Source organism: Heloderma suspectum, chromosome 3 (assembly GCF_057233095.1).
Source record: "Heloderma suspectum isolate Gila_16-S chromosome 3, 16-S_ref, whole genome shotgun sequence".
NCBI lineage: Eukaryota > Metazoa > Chordata > Lepidosauria > Squamata > Helodermatidae > Heloderma > Heloderma suspectum.
Window position 1 is genome coordinate 223,971,079 of NC_139460.1, and position 12,609 is coordinate 223,983,687.

General features: G+C 44.1%; 1 protein-coding gene across 4 annotated transcripts in view; it reads right to left on the bottom strand.

Moving 5' to 3' along the window:
• The window catches only part of PANK1 (pantothenate kinase 1), a 41,174-nt gene continuing 28,565 nt past the window's right edge, over nt 1-12,609 (bottom strand). For all 4 annotated transcript variants that reach the window (XR_014789411.1, XM_084845791.1, XM_084845793.1 and 1 more), the window contains 2 exons: nt 5,181-5,306; nt 1-354 (listed from right to left, as the gene is read on the bottom strand). Coding sequence is in view for 3 of the 4 variants with exons in the window: in XM_084845791.1 (XP_084701917.1) it covers nt 295-354; nt 5,181-5,306 (186 nt within the window). In the remaining variant the exon portion in view is untranslated. The remainder of the gene's footprint in view (nt 355-5,180; nt 5,307-12,609) is intronic.

A 12,609-nucleotide genomic window follows, 5' to 3' on the forward strand; every position in this document is an offset into this window, starting at 1 on the left:
CATTTCCCGTACAGTATCCACTTTTTTTTTTTTAGACACAATCCATAAAAATCTGCCACATTTGGCCACATTGCACATTTTGTCTTTTAAAAAATGCAGTATACAAATAAAAATGCTTTTTTAGATTCCAGGTATGAATTCTGAAGTTAACGTCCAACCCTAAAGTTAAAAGATCAGCTAAAAGTTTAAATTATTATTTACAAATCCAGCAGGTAGAATGTCCATCATGGCTTCTTTCCCATTCTCCTAGCAGCTGTCACTCTTGCAGCACTCTTTCAGATCCTGGGGGCTTCATCATTGATCATCTGTCATTTTAAGCAATTCTAGAAGGGCCCCAACAGCACCAAAATAACCCTTCAAAATGATTGGAAAAAAGGGAGAGGAGGGGAGAGTTAGTAAAATTAATTGTCACAGTGTTCAATATGTAACAAAAGAAAAAGTAGTTTTTTGAAAGGTAAACATCCAAAAACATCAGAAATCATAACAGATACTGTAAAATTAAATACAAAACGTATAGAAGGCAAAGAAAAGAGTCTGTCAATGAATGCTAGGACCAGCAAACAAGTATACTGAGGATACAATGGTCACTCTCAAAGGTTCCCAACACTTGACATTTTAAATGAAAACTAGCTGGACTAGTAAAAGATTAAGCACTTCACACAGTTTACAAATACACTGAACACGAGACTTGGATACAAAAACCAGAACATGTTTTGTTCACATTCATACGATTGAATTTCATATGGATCTTCTTCCAATGAACTTGAATTGAGGAAAGGGTTGAACCCATAAAAAGTAAATTATCATACTATGAATAGGTAATGGCTTGCCTGTACTTCGCTTGCACGGAACAGCCCCCAGATTACAGAGGAGGCTCCGTGCATCTTGCAAGACTTACTTCTGAGGAAGTAGATAGAAACGTCCATAAATTCACTACAGTAGCCAGAAAGACATCTATCAGGCCAATGTGATAAAGCCATAGAGGAGCTTTCACCAGGAGTCATAGATTCAACATTCTGCTCTAAGCTGGTTAAATAAAAAAAAGTCTTAGCTGCTTCAGGGCCAGCACATATATTAAATGCCACCTAGAAACTTCCTTAAATAACACCACATGGGGACCATTCACCAAGTGAATTGTTGTAAGGCTATTTTCTCCAGTGCTGCAAACAGTCCCAAAGGGTGTGTGGTGAAGAAAGTGTCCTATCTACACAATAAGCTGCTGCATCCAAATCACCTACCACCTCAGAATGGCCTCCAGGTAGCAGGTGGAAAGCAGAAAGACCAACTGTGTAATCTTTGTAGTCTCCTGCAAAGTAAGCCCCTATGAGTTCAATGGGGCTTGCTTCCAAGTAAATGGGTATAGGATTGTATCCTAAACCAGAGAAAAGTTACTTTCCTGGAGTGTGTACATTTCTCTCTCTCTCTCTCTCTCTCTCTCTCTCCCACACACACACACTTATCTTTTGCTACTATATGTTTGCCTTCCTTAAAAGGTCCTATTTACATCTCTAAAAATAAAATTCCCCATTCTACTCCATAACACAAAAGGTGTGTAATCTATTTCTTAAATACCAATTGAAAAGTCTATAGGATTTTCCTGAAGCATAATCTGTCTTGTTTTGTACAGTTTTGTTAATCTGCATTGATTATCCCTAATCCACAGGGGGTTGTATCCAATTGGTGTCCCTCGACTGATGGAATGCTCTTTGATCCAGCGGAGGCTTCCATTAATGGGAATGGAAACAAAGAGATTTTCAGCAATTTCCCCTATCCCTGAAGCCACCCCACCCCACCATCTGGAGACCCTTCAGAAGAGGGTGGGAGGTGGTGTGGGTGGCTGTAGGAGGGAGAAATCATTGAAAATCTTCTCCTTTCCCATTCCACTGGCAGAAGCATTTGCTGAATCAAAGAGCTTTCTGTCAGCAAAAGGCCATCAATTGGATACAACCAAGCATTCTTTGCTGTCTGTCCTCACCACGTGGCTGCACACCTACTACCACTATTAAAGATGTCACATTTGTATTTGAATGGATACAAATCTCCCTCATCCATGACTTGATTGTGGATGACGGGGCTGACCTGGTATGTATTACTGAGGCCTGGGTGGGAGAACTGGGAGGGGTTACTCTCTCCCAGCTGTGCCATCCTGGGTACTTGGTGCAGCACCAACACCGACTCGAGGGTCGGGGATGGGGGGGTTGCCGTGGTCTATAGGAATTCGATCCCCCTCTCTAGGCTTCCTGCTCATTCGAGTGCAGATCTTGAGTGCTTGTACCTTGTGTTCGGTACCCGGGACAGATTAGGGATTCTGTTGGTGCACTGCCCACCCCGCTGCCCATCAGGCTCCCTGCCTGCGCTGACAGAGGTGGTCTCAGACTTGGTGTTGAGGACTCCTAGGATGATGGTCCTGGGGGATCTCAACTTCAATGCTGAGGCGGCTGTATACGGGGCAGTTCAGGACTTCATGGCCGCCATGACAACCTTGGGGCTGCCCCAACATGTCATCGGCCCAACACATGTAAAAGGACACACGCTTGATCTGGTTTTCTCGACTGGGCAGGAGAATGGTGATCTGAAAGTGGAGGAATTAACATCTGTCCCTTTGTCATGGTCAGATCACTTCCTCTTGAGGTTTAGACTCTTGGCAGGCTTCCCCCTCTGCAAGGGTGGGGGACCTATTAAAATGGTCTGCCCCTGGAGGCTAATGGATTCCAATGGATTCCAGAGGGCTCTGGGGGATTTTCCTGCTGGTATAGCTGGTGCTCCTGTTGAAGCCCAGGTCACTCTGTGGAATGCAGAGATGACTCGGGCGGTTGACACAATCACGCCCAAGCGCCCTCTCCCTCTGAGCAGAGCCTGGCCAGCACCTTGGTATACACCCGACCTGAGGGCAATGAAGCAAGAGGGGAGACGGCTAGAATGCAGGTGGAGGAAAACTCATGCTGAGTCTGACCAAACAAAGGTTAGAGCTCGCTATCGAGCCTACTCTGTGGCGGTGAGGGTGGCAAAGAGACAGTTCTTTTCCACCGGTATTGCATCTTCTCAGTGTCGTCCAGCGGAGCTCTTCCGAGTGATTCACGGCCTGTTACATTCTGGGCCAGGAAGAGAGACTGTGGAACCCTCAGTTGCATGCTGTGACAAGTTTGCATGGCATTTTGAAGATAAAGTCGCTCAGATTCGTCTTGAATTGGACACCACGATTAATGCAGTTCCATTGGTAGAGGCATTCAGAGCACCGTCTCGACCAGTTTTATTGGATGAGTTTCAGTTACTGAGGCCTGAGGATGCGGACAAGGTGCTTGGCCAAGTCCGATCGACCACTTGTGTGCTTGACCCTTGCTCTTCATGGCTTATTAAATCAAACAAGAACAGGATGTCAGGTTGGGTCCAGGAGGTTGTAAATTCCTCCTTGAGAGAGGGAGTGGTGCCAGCCACTTTAAAAGAGACGATAATCAGACCACTCCTGAAAAAGCCTAACCTGGACCCCAAGGATGTTAACAATTATAGACCAGTGGCCAACATCTCCTTCCTGGGCAAGGTGCTTGAGCGGGTGGTTGCAAGACAGCTCCAGGCTATCTTGAATGAAACGGATTATCTAGATCCATTTCAATCGGGTTTCAGGCCCGGTTTTGGAATGGAAACTACCTTGGTCACCCTGTGGGATGACCTCTGCCAGGACAGGGACAGGGCGAGTGCAACCCTGTTGATTCTCCTGGACCTCTCAGTGGCTTTCGATACCATCGACCATGGTATCCTTCTGGATAGGTTGTCTGGGTTGGGAGTTGGAGGCACTGCACTGGTTCCGCTCCTACTTGGATGTCCGATTCCAGAAGGTGGTGCTGGGGGATTATTGCTCTGTGCCATGGCAATTGTGCCATGCGGTTCCACAGGGCTCTATTTAATCCCCCATGCTGTTTAACATCTACATGAAACCTCTGGGGGAGGTTATCCGGAGGTGTGGGCTGAGATGCCTTCAATATGCAGATGACACCCAGCTCTATCTCTCTTTCTCATCAAAGCCAGGTGAGGCAGTGGCTATTCTGAATCAGTGCCTGGGCACGGTAATGGACTGGATGAGGGCCAATAAACTGAAACTCAATCCAGACAAGACGGAGGTACTGTTAGTGGGTGCTTCGTCTGCCTGGCTAGGTGATATTCAACCTGGTCTGGAGGGGGTTGCACTCCCCCTAAAGGATCAGGTTCGTAGTTTGGGGGTGCTCTTGGATCCAGAACTGTCACTTGAGGCACAGGTGAACTCAGTGGCACGGAGCACTTTTTATCAGCTTAGGCTGGTATATCAACTATGCCCTAATCTGGACAGAGATAGTCTAGCTACAGTTATCCATGCTCCGATATCTTCTCGTCTGGATTACTGCAATGCGTTATACGTGGGGCTGCCTTTGAAACGGTCCGGAAACTTCAGCTGGTCCAAAATAGGGCAGCAAGATTGGTAACAGGGACTGTTGTTACACCAGTACTTTTCCAGCTGCACTGGCTGCCAGTCCATTTCCAGGCCCGATTCAAAGTGCTGGTATTAACATTCATAGCCCTTAATGGCTTGGGGCCAGGTTATCTGAAGGATCGCCTCCTCCCATATGTGCCGGCCCGGACCTTAAGATCATCCTCAGTGGCCCTCCTCCATGAGTCCTAGCCAAAGGAAGTGAGGTGGGTGACTACTAGGAGGAGGGCTTTCTCTGCTGTGTCACCCCGGCTGTGGGATGAGCTCCCTAGTGAGGTTCGCCTGGCACCTACATTGTATTCCTTTCGGCGCCAGGTGAAGACCTTTTTATTTTCCCAGGCATTTTAGCATTTTAGCTTTCTAGACTTTTAGCTTTGCTGTTTTAAATCTGTATTTTAAATTCCTGCATTGCTGCTAGGTTTTATTCTGGCTGTATTGTTATACTGTGGTTTTAATGTTTTATATATTTTATATTGTTTTATTGTGTGCTCTTTGGTTTTAATTTTTGTGAACCGCCCAGAGAGCTTCAGCTATTGGGCGGTATAGAAATGAAATGAAATAAATAAAAAAAATAAAATAAAATAAAATAAAAATGGATACTGATCTTTCTTCTCATTCATGGTTTAAAGACTGGAGAAGATTAGTGACAACTTCGATCTTGCAAGAGTGCACTAAGAGATTAACAACATTAGTATCTTGCTTTCTTTTGAACAGCTCTTACCTCATGTTCCAAAAAGAGAGCTTTGAGTTGTCCCTTTGACCAATAGTCCATGGCATAGGCTAGCACCTTCATGGCGACCATGTTTATTCTCAGAAAGTTTCCAACAAACACCACCCTCTCAATGTTCTGTAAAATGTAAATGAAATATACACATTTAATAGGGTGCCTTTTTCACCTTAAAACATATGAGATTTTTCAGCAGCATTTACAGCTACAAACTTATTCCATGTCTTTTAACAACAGAGCATCAGAAGGACAACCTAAAATAGATTATTTTATTTAGATAGGAAAATACCCTGAGGTAATATTTCTGAGCCATTTTCAAGGCAGCACTATGATGAACTGCATATAGTACCACTACTGTTAGTGTTTTATATTCTTTTCACTTAGAGAATACTGCATTTTTTAAAGCAAAAGCAGCCATTTTTGTACTGTGATAACACAGCCTTGTAGTTGTCCAGAAAAACTGCTAACTCCCAAAAATGTTTAACTAGCCCACCTAAGATTATGATAGTAATCTGTGGCACATTAATAAACTGTGGAGAAGAGGGGCAGAGGAGAGACACCCATGGCTGCAATCCTATACACACTTACTTGGAAGTGAGTGGAACCTTCTTCTAAATGAACATGTATGGGATTAGGCTGCATAGCTTCTAATTTAAAAATGTTTCATTGCCTGGTCACCTGGAAGAGATTCTAAGTCACCACAGGCAACCAGGTGAGTAATTATTTACACAGCTAAATATAACGGGTTATCTAAGGGAAGATCCTGAATAGTTCAGGACATTCCAGAGGAACGTTTATCAAAACATTTAAAACATTATTCTTCAGCTTTATCTGTGCTAAGGCAAAGAATCAAATGTTATGGACAATTCATATTCCTCTGCATGAACACAATTCTGCCACTGGGATATCTAAAATGTGAGGCAGCACAGTACACACCGTATGAAGACCCAAGTTCTACTATAAACCATGGATGGCATCACCTTGCCAAAAGATGCTACATTTCACAGACAGGAGGTGGAGATTCCCTCCAAGAAGAAAGACCCTGATCAGAAACCTGAAAGTTGCCACAACATGCCAGTCATCAGATACAGGCGGTCAATGACATGTCAAGGCTAGCTTTCTCGGTGGCAATGGGAATGAACTAGAGGACTGGTTACTGAAGTGAATGGAAATGCTCTTGGACACAAGGAATCTCCATGTATGCGCTGGAGTTCTCACATGCAGAACAGTCTAGAAGATGCAAGAGATCTATGCTACCGGTTCATAGTCACTATCTGTACTTCCGCCACACAAACAGGTACCATAAAAGTAATTCAGAATTGTTTTTTGAGCTATCTTGTATATTTTACACACCGGAAAGATGGCATCCTTGTTCTGTTCTGGCTGTATGACAGGCGTATGCTGAAATACTGTATGACAGCCATCAGTATTTAGCAAGATGGAACAACTTTGGAAAGAAAATGATCAGTAACTGTTCAGGAGCACACTATTTATGGCAGTGAAAGCTTTATTCCAACAGTGCAGTTTCTGTCTCAGAGCTGACAGTCTAATTAACACCCTTAAGGTTGGTGACTAAATAAGCATCAGCTTTTTTTTTTAATCAGTGCAAGTTATTTTTGCATGGAAAACTTCCAAGGTGCTAACATGATGAAGACTAGTGTTAATCATTCACATTTACCTCTTCTGACAACTCAGTTCTCTCCCTGCAATCCAAACATACTCTTAGTAAAATTAGGAAATATGTATCATGTATAATTTTTCTGAAGTTCTCCTTGCATTTCCCTGACAATATTTGTATCTTTACAAAAATCCCTTCAAGTAAGCCAGTATTATTGTCATCCTCATAATATAGATGAAGATCTGAAGTTAAGAGATAGATGATTGTCTAAGACTACCCAGCCAATTCAAAACAGAGCTGAAATTGGAGCTGGAACCTTCCTGAGTCATCATTCATGCCCTTAATTCTTGTGCTACAATTCAAGTGCCAGCCCTTGAAATGATTTTAAAATAATGTTTTTAGAAGGCTGCTTGAAATAAAGGTTTCATTTTTAGGATGACTTAAGAATTCTACCCTAGTATACATGGAGTTAACTGCCTCCCTATTAACCAAAGGGATGGCTGAGCCATACCTGCTCTTAAGAGAAAAGAGGAGCTTGGGGAAGAAAGATCATTCTGCCACTTGTCTTCTGCCTAACAGAGGCACAATGGTCTTACTCAATATAAAGTAGCTTCCTCTTTTCAAAGTTCAGGTAAGAAGAGTCTTCTGAAGGCAAATAATGTAATGGAATTAAGGCTCTACTACTCTTGGTTCAAGGAATGCTCCTCACATCCATCATGGTATGAGCGATAGGTTTGTGTGAGAATCGTAGGCTCAATTCAGATTCCTCCAAACTATGGCAAGGAAGATAAGAGAACAAGCCACAGGCTCGTGTGCTCCTTCCTCTGCTCTTCACTTTAGTACATGCCATAGTTTGCCATGACCTCGAAGTCAGCAAACTAAGGTTAGCATTTGCCCTTCAAACCACAATTGGAAACCATAGTTTGAAATGGGCTTCCAATTGTGGTCCGGAGGGAAGCATTAACCACAATTTTTCCAATTTGGATAGCATAATAAACTGGTTAACACAGCACTGCAAGCCAACCCTTCCCAACCTAGCACTCTCCAGTTGTTGGGATTTCAACTCCCATCAGTCCCAGCTATAATGGTCAATGGTTAGGAATCCTGAGAGTTGCAGTCCAAAACATCTGGAGAGCACCACACCAGGGAAGCTGTAAGCTGAAATTAAAGCCATGTAGAAGCTCCAAGCTATGGTCTGAAGGTCTTTCTGAAAGGACAAATAGGCCTAGTTCACATCTAACCCTAGCCCATGGTTTGTTGCCCTACCCAGGGTTTGTCTGGCAGATGATCCAAGAAACCATGATTTGTTTTCTCAGTCCCTGGATCATTTGTTTCCTTCTTCCTTCACATGCTCCTTCCCTGGATCCCAGCTGCCTTTGCGGCACTCCAGTGCTGGCATATAAAGGGGCTGGTTGTTTTGGCTGCTCTTGCCTGCTGCCTTTGTAGCCTGGTGAAGCAACCCATGAACAACCTATGATTCTGGATTCACATGCAACAACAACCCATGGTTTAAACAACCCACAGTTCAGTTTCAGTCTGTTTCCCGCCTTCCAGCTGAGCAGAGCAGAGCAGAGCAGAGGAAGCTGCTCCAGCTGGTCTAGGGCCTATAGAAGCAAGCAAGCTCCCAGAGAGCAAGCGATCAGAGCACGTGAACAGGGAGAGCAAACAGGAGTTGGCCAGGGGAAGTCAGCAGGGGAGGTCAAGGGAGAGGCCCCTAACTTTTTTTGGGTTTTTTTTTTTCATTTTTTCAAATTTCTTTTTCTTGTAGCACATACTTCCATACTAGTGGGCCAGTGTTTTTAACCTCCAGTGAATAGAGGACAAAACACAGGCTATTCCAGTACAATCAGAAAGCTAGAAACATAAAAGGAATAGAGACTATGGAAGGAAAAGATTCTCCAGTGATGGTGACCTGCAGTGTCTGTGCTATGTTTCTTTTCTTGCCTGAGATCAACATGGCCTACATGTACAACAGGTGCAAGTTGATCACACTGTTGGAAGAAAAAGTAAGAGCACTGGAGCGGTGAGTGTCGACCCTCCAGGGAATAAGAGAACACGAAGAGTTCTTGGACAGAATGGTGGAATTACAGCAGCAAAGTAAAGAACAGAAGCTAAAAGAGCAACAGCAAGCTGAGGCAGAAGAGGAAACTGCTGAGGTGAGGAAAAATGAAGTAGAGGATACTCCTTGGAAAAGGGTGACAGTTAGGAGCAGAAGAACTAGAAGCCACTCTACACCAGTGGAAGCAGTGGAACTAGGGAACTGTTTCCAGGTACTTGAGGATGAGACTGGAGGACAGCCTGCAGAGGAAGAATTACAGGGGAACCTACATGACAGCGAGCAAGAGGATGTAGGTCAGTCAAGCAGAGGCGATGAAACCAGAGGTGATGAAACCTACAACAACAAGAAAGGAGTACTAGTGGGAGACTCCTTGCTGCGTGGGATCGAAACCCAAGTATGTCGTGAAGACCTGTGGACTCGCCAGGTATGCTGTCTCCCAGGAGGACAGATTAGAGACATGACTGAAGGGTTGCCTGTACTCACAGAGCCCACTGACAGGTATCCCTTTCTTCTCATCCACGTGGGAACAAATGATAACGCCAAGCTGAGCTACGAAGAAATCACGTCAGACTTTGAAGCTTTGGGAAGGAAATTCAAGAACTTTGGGGCCCAGATAGTTTTCTCATCCATCCTTCCAGTAGTTAGAAGAGGAATAGAAAGGGAAAGAAAAATACTCTGGGTGAATGACTGGCTACGAAGGTGGTGCCGACGAGAGAGATTTGGATTCTATACTTCCTAGAAGATGGACTGTTGGCAAGGGATGGGTTGCACCTCACAAAGGCTAGGAAGAATGTGTTTGGCCACAGCATGAAGAACTTCATCAGGAGGGCTTTAAACTGAATCCTACAGGGGAGGGAGACGTAAAGTTGGGGGGTAACGATGGATAAAGGCTAGTGCACCACAACACAGAGAACAGCTCTAATAGCACCCAATAATAGTCTTTGGAAACATGTAGGAAGAAAGCCAGACTATAAAGCACATGGTCTTCGATGTCTATACACTAATGCCCAGAGTATGGGAAACAAACAGAACGAACTTGAACTCTTTATACAGGAGGGAAATGATGACTTGATAGGTGTAACTGAAACTTGGTGGGATGACTCCCATGACTGGAATACCACAATTGAAGGATATAACTTGTTCAAAAAGAGCAAGAGGAACAGAAAGGGAGTTGCACTATATGTTAAAAATATGTATCTCTGCACAGAAATACAGGAGGATGAACTTGGTAGCCCCATTGAGAGCATCAGGTTAAAATAAATGGAGCTAAAAGGAACCTGGTGGTCGGAGTCTACTACTGGCCAGCCAGTCAAGGAGAAGATGAAGACGAAACTTTTGAAAAGCAAGTTGCCAAGGTTTCAAGGAAGCATGATGTAGTAGTAATGGGGGACTTCAATTTCCCCGATATTGGTTGGGAGACAAATTCTGCAAAACATGGCCTCTCCAAGAGATTCCTGACTTGTGTTGCTGATAATTTCCTCCTACAGAAAGTAGAGAAAGGAACTAGAGGATCAGCTATCCTTGACTTGATCCTAAGCAACAGAAATGACTGAGTGGATCAAGTAGCAGTTACGGGAACTCTGGGGGAAAGCGACCATGTTATACTTGAGTTCTTGGTTCTAAAGGAAGCAAAAACCAAGTGTAGCCAAATGCATACCCTAGATTTTAGGAAAGCCAATTTTAATAAACTCAGAACAATGATCAGTAAAGTCCCATGGCAAGCGACTCTAATGAGAAAAGGAGTCCAAGATGGATGGGAGTTTTTTTTAAAGGAGATTCTAAAGGCACAATTACAAACAATTCCAACAAGAAAAAAAGTTGTAAGACAATAGAAGAAGCCAATGTGGCTTCACCAAAAGGTTAGAGATGACCTGAAAACAAAAAACGACACATACAGGAAGTGGAAGGAAGGACAAGCTACAAAGGAAGAGTACAGGCAGGTAGCACAGAATTGCAGGGGTGGCGTCAGGTAGACTAAAGCTGAGAATGAGCTGAGGTTAGCAAGGGATGCTAAAAGCAACAAAAAGGCTTTCTTCAGATATGTGCATAGTAAAAGACAGAGGAAAGAAATGGTGGTTCAGCTATTAAATAAGGATGGCAAAATGATAACAGAAGACAAGGAAAAGGCAGAAGTGCTCAATTCCTACTTTGGCTCAGTCTCCTCCCAAAAGAGGGTCTAATGAGACCCCTGGCAAAGGCGAAGTATAGGCTGAAGGGGCAGGATTGCAGCTTGAAATCGATAGGCATATGGTCAAGGAACACTTAATTACTTTGAATGAGTTCAAATCTCCAGGGCCAGATGAACTGCATCCTAGAGTAATAAAGGAACTGGCAGAAGAGCTCTCAGAACCACTGTCTGTTATCTTTGAGAAATCATGGAGGATAGGTGAAGTGCCAGATGACTGGAGGAGGGCTAATGTTGTCCCTATCTTCAAAAAGGGCAAAAAGGAGGAACCTGGGAACTACAGACCAGTCAGTCTGACATCAATCTCTGGGAAAATTCTGGAGCAGATCATAAAGCAATCCATCTGGAAGCACCTTGAAAACAATGCAGTGATTACTCGACACCAACATGGATTTGTCAAGAACAAATCCTGCCAGATGAATCTGATCTCATTTTTTGATCAGGTAACCTCCCTTGTGGACTGTGGGAATGCTGTGGACATCATATACCTCTACTTCAGCAAAGCTTTCGACAAAGTGCCCCATGATATCCTGATGAGCAAACTAGCTAAAGGTGGGCTACAGAATCGGACTCAAAGAGTGCTTATCAATGGGATCTTCTCAAACTGGGGAGAGGTAACGAGCGGGGTACCACAAGGCTCAGTCCTGGGCCCAGTGCTCTTCAACGTTTTAATTAATGACTTGGAGGAGGAGGTGCAGGGAATGCTGATCAAATTTGCAGATGACACAAAATTGGGTGGGATAGCTAATACCCTGGAAGATAGAAAGAGAATTCAACGGGATCTTGGTAGGCTGGAGTGCTGGGCAGAAAACAACAGAATGACATTTAATAGGGATAAATGCCAAGTTCTAAACCTAAGAAAAAGAAACCAGATGCGCAGTTACAAGATGGGGGATACGTAGCTCAACAACACTACAAGCGAGAAGGATCTTGGAATTGTTGATGATCACAAGCTGAATATGAACAAACAATGTGATGTGGCTGCAAAAAGGCAAATGCTATTTGGGGCTGCATTAATAGAAGCATAGCTTTCAACTCCCAGGAAGTACTAGTTCCCCTCTACTCAGCACTGGTTAGGCCTCATTTGGAGTACTGTGTCCAGTTCTGGGCACCGCACTTTAAGAAGGATGCAGACAAACTGGAGAAGGTTCAGAGGAGAGCAACATAGATGATCAGGGGACTGGAAACAAAGCCCTATGAACAGAGACTGAAAGAACTGGGCATGTTTAGCCTTGAGAAGAGAAGACTGAGGGGAGATATGATAGCGCTCTTCAAGTACTTGAAAGGTTGTCACAGAGAGGAAGGCCAGGATCTCTTCTCGATCATCCCAGAATGCAGGACAAGGAATAATGGGCTCAAGTTACAGGAAGCCAGATACCAGCTGAACATCAGGAAAAATGTCCTGACTGTTAGAGCAATACGACAATGGAACCAATTACCTAGGGAGGTGGTGGGCTCTCCCACACTGGAGGCATTCAAGATGAAGCTGGACAGCCATCTGTCAGGGATGCTTTAACTTAGATTCCTGCATTGAGCAGGGGCTTGGACTTGATGGTCTTAT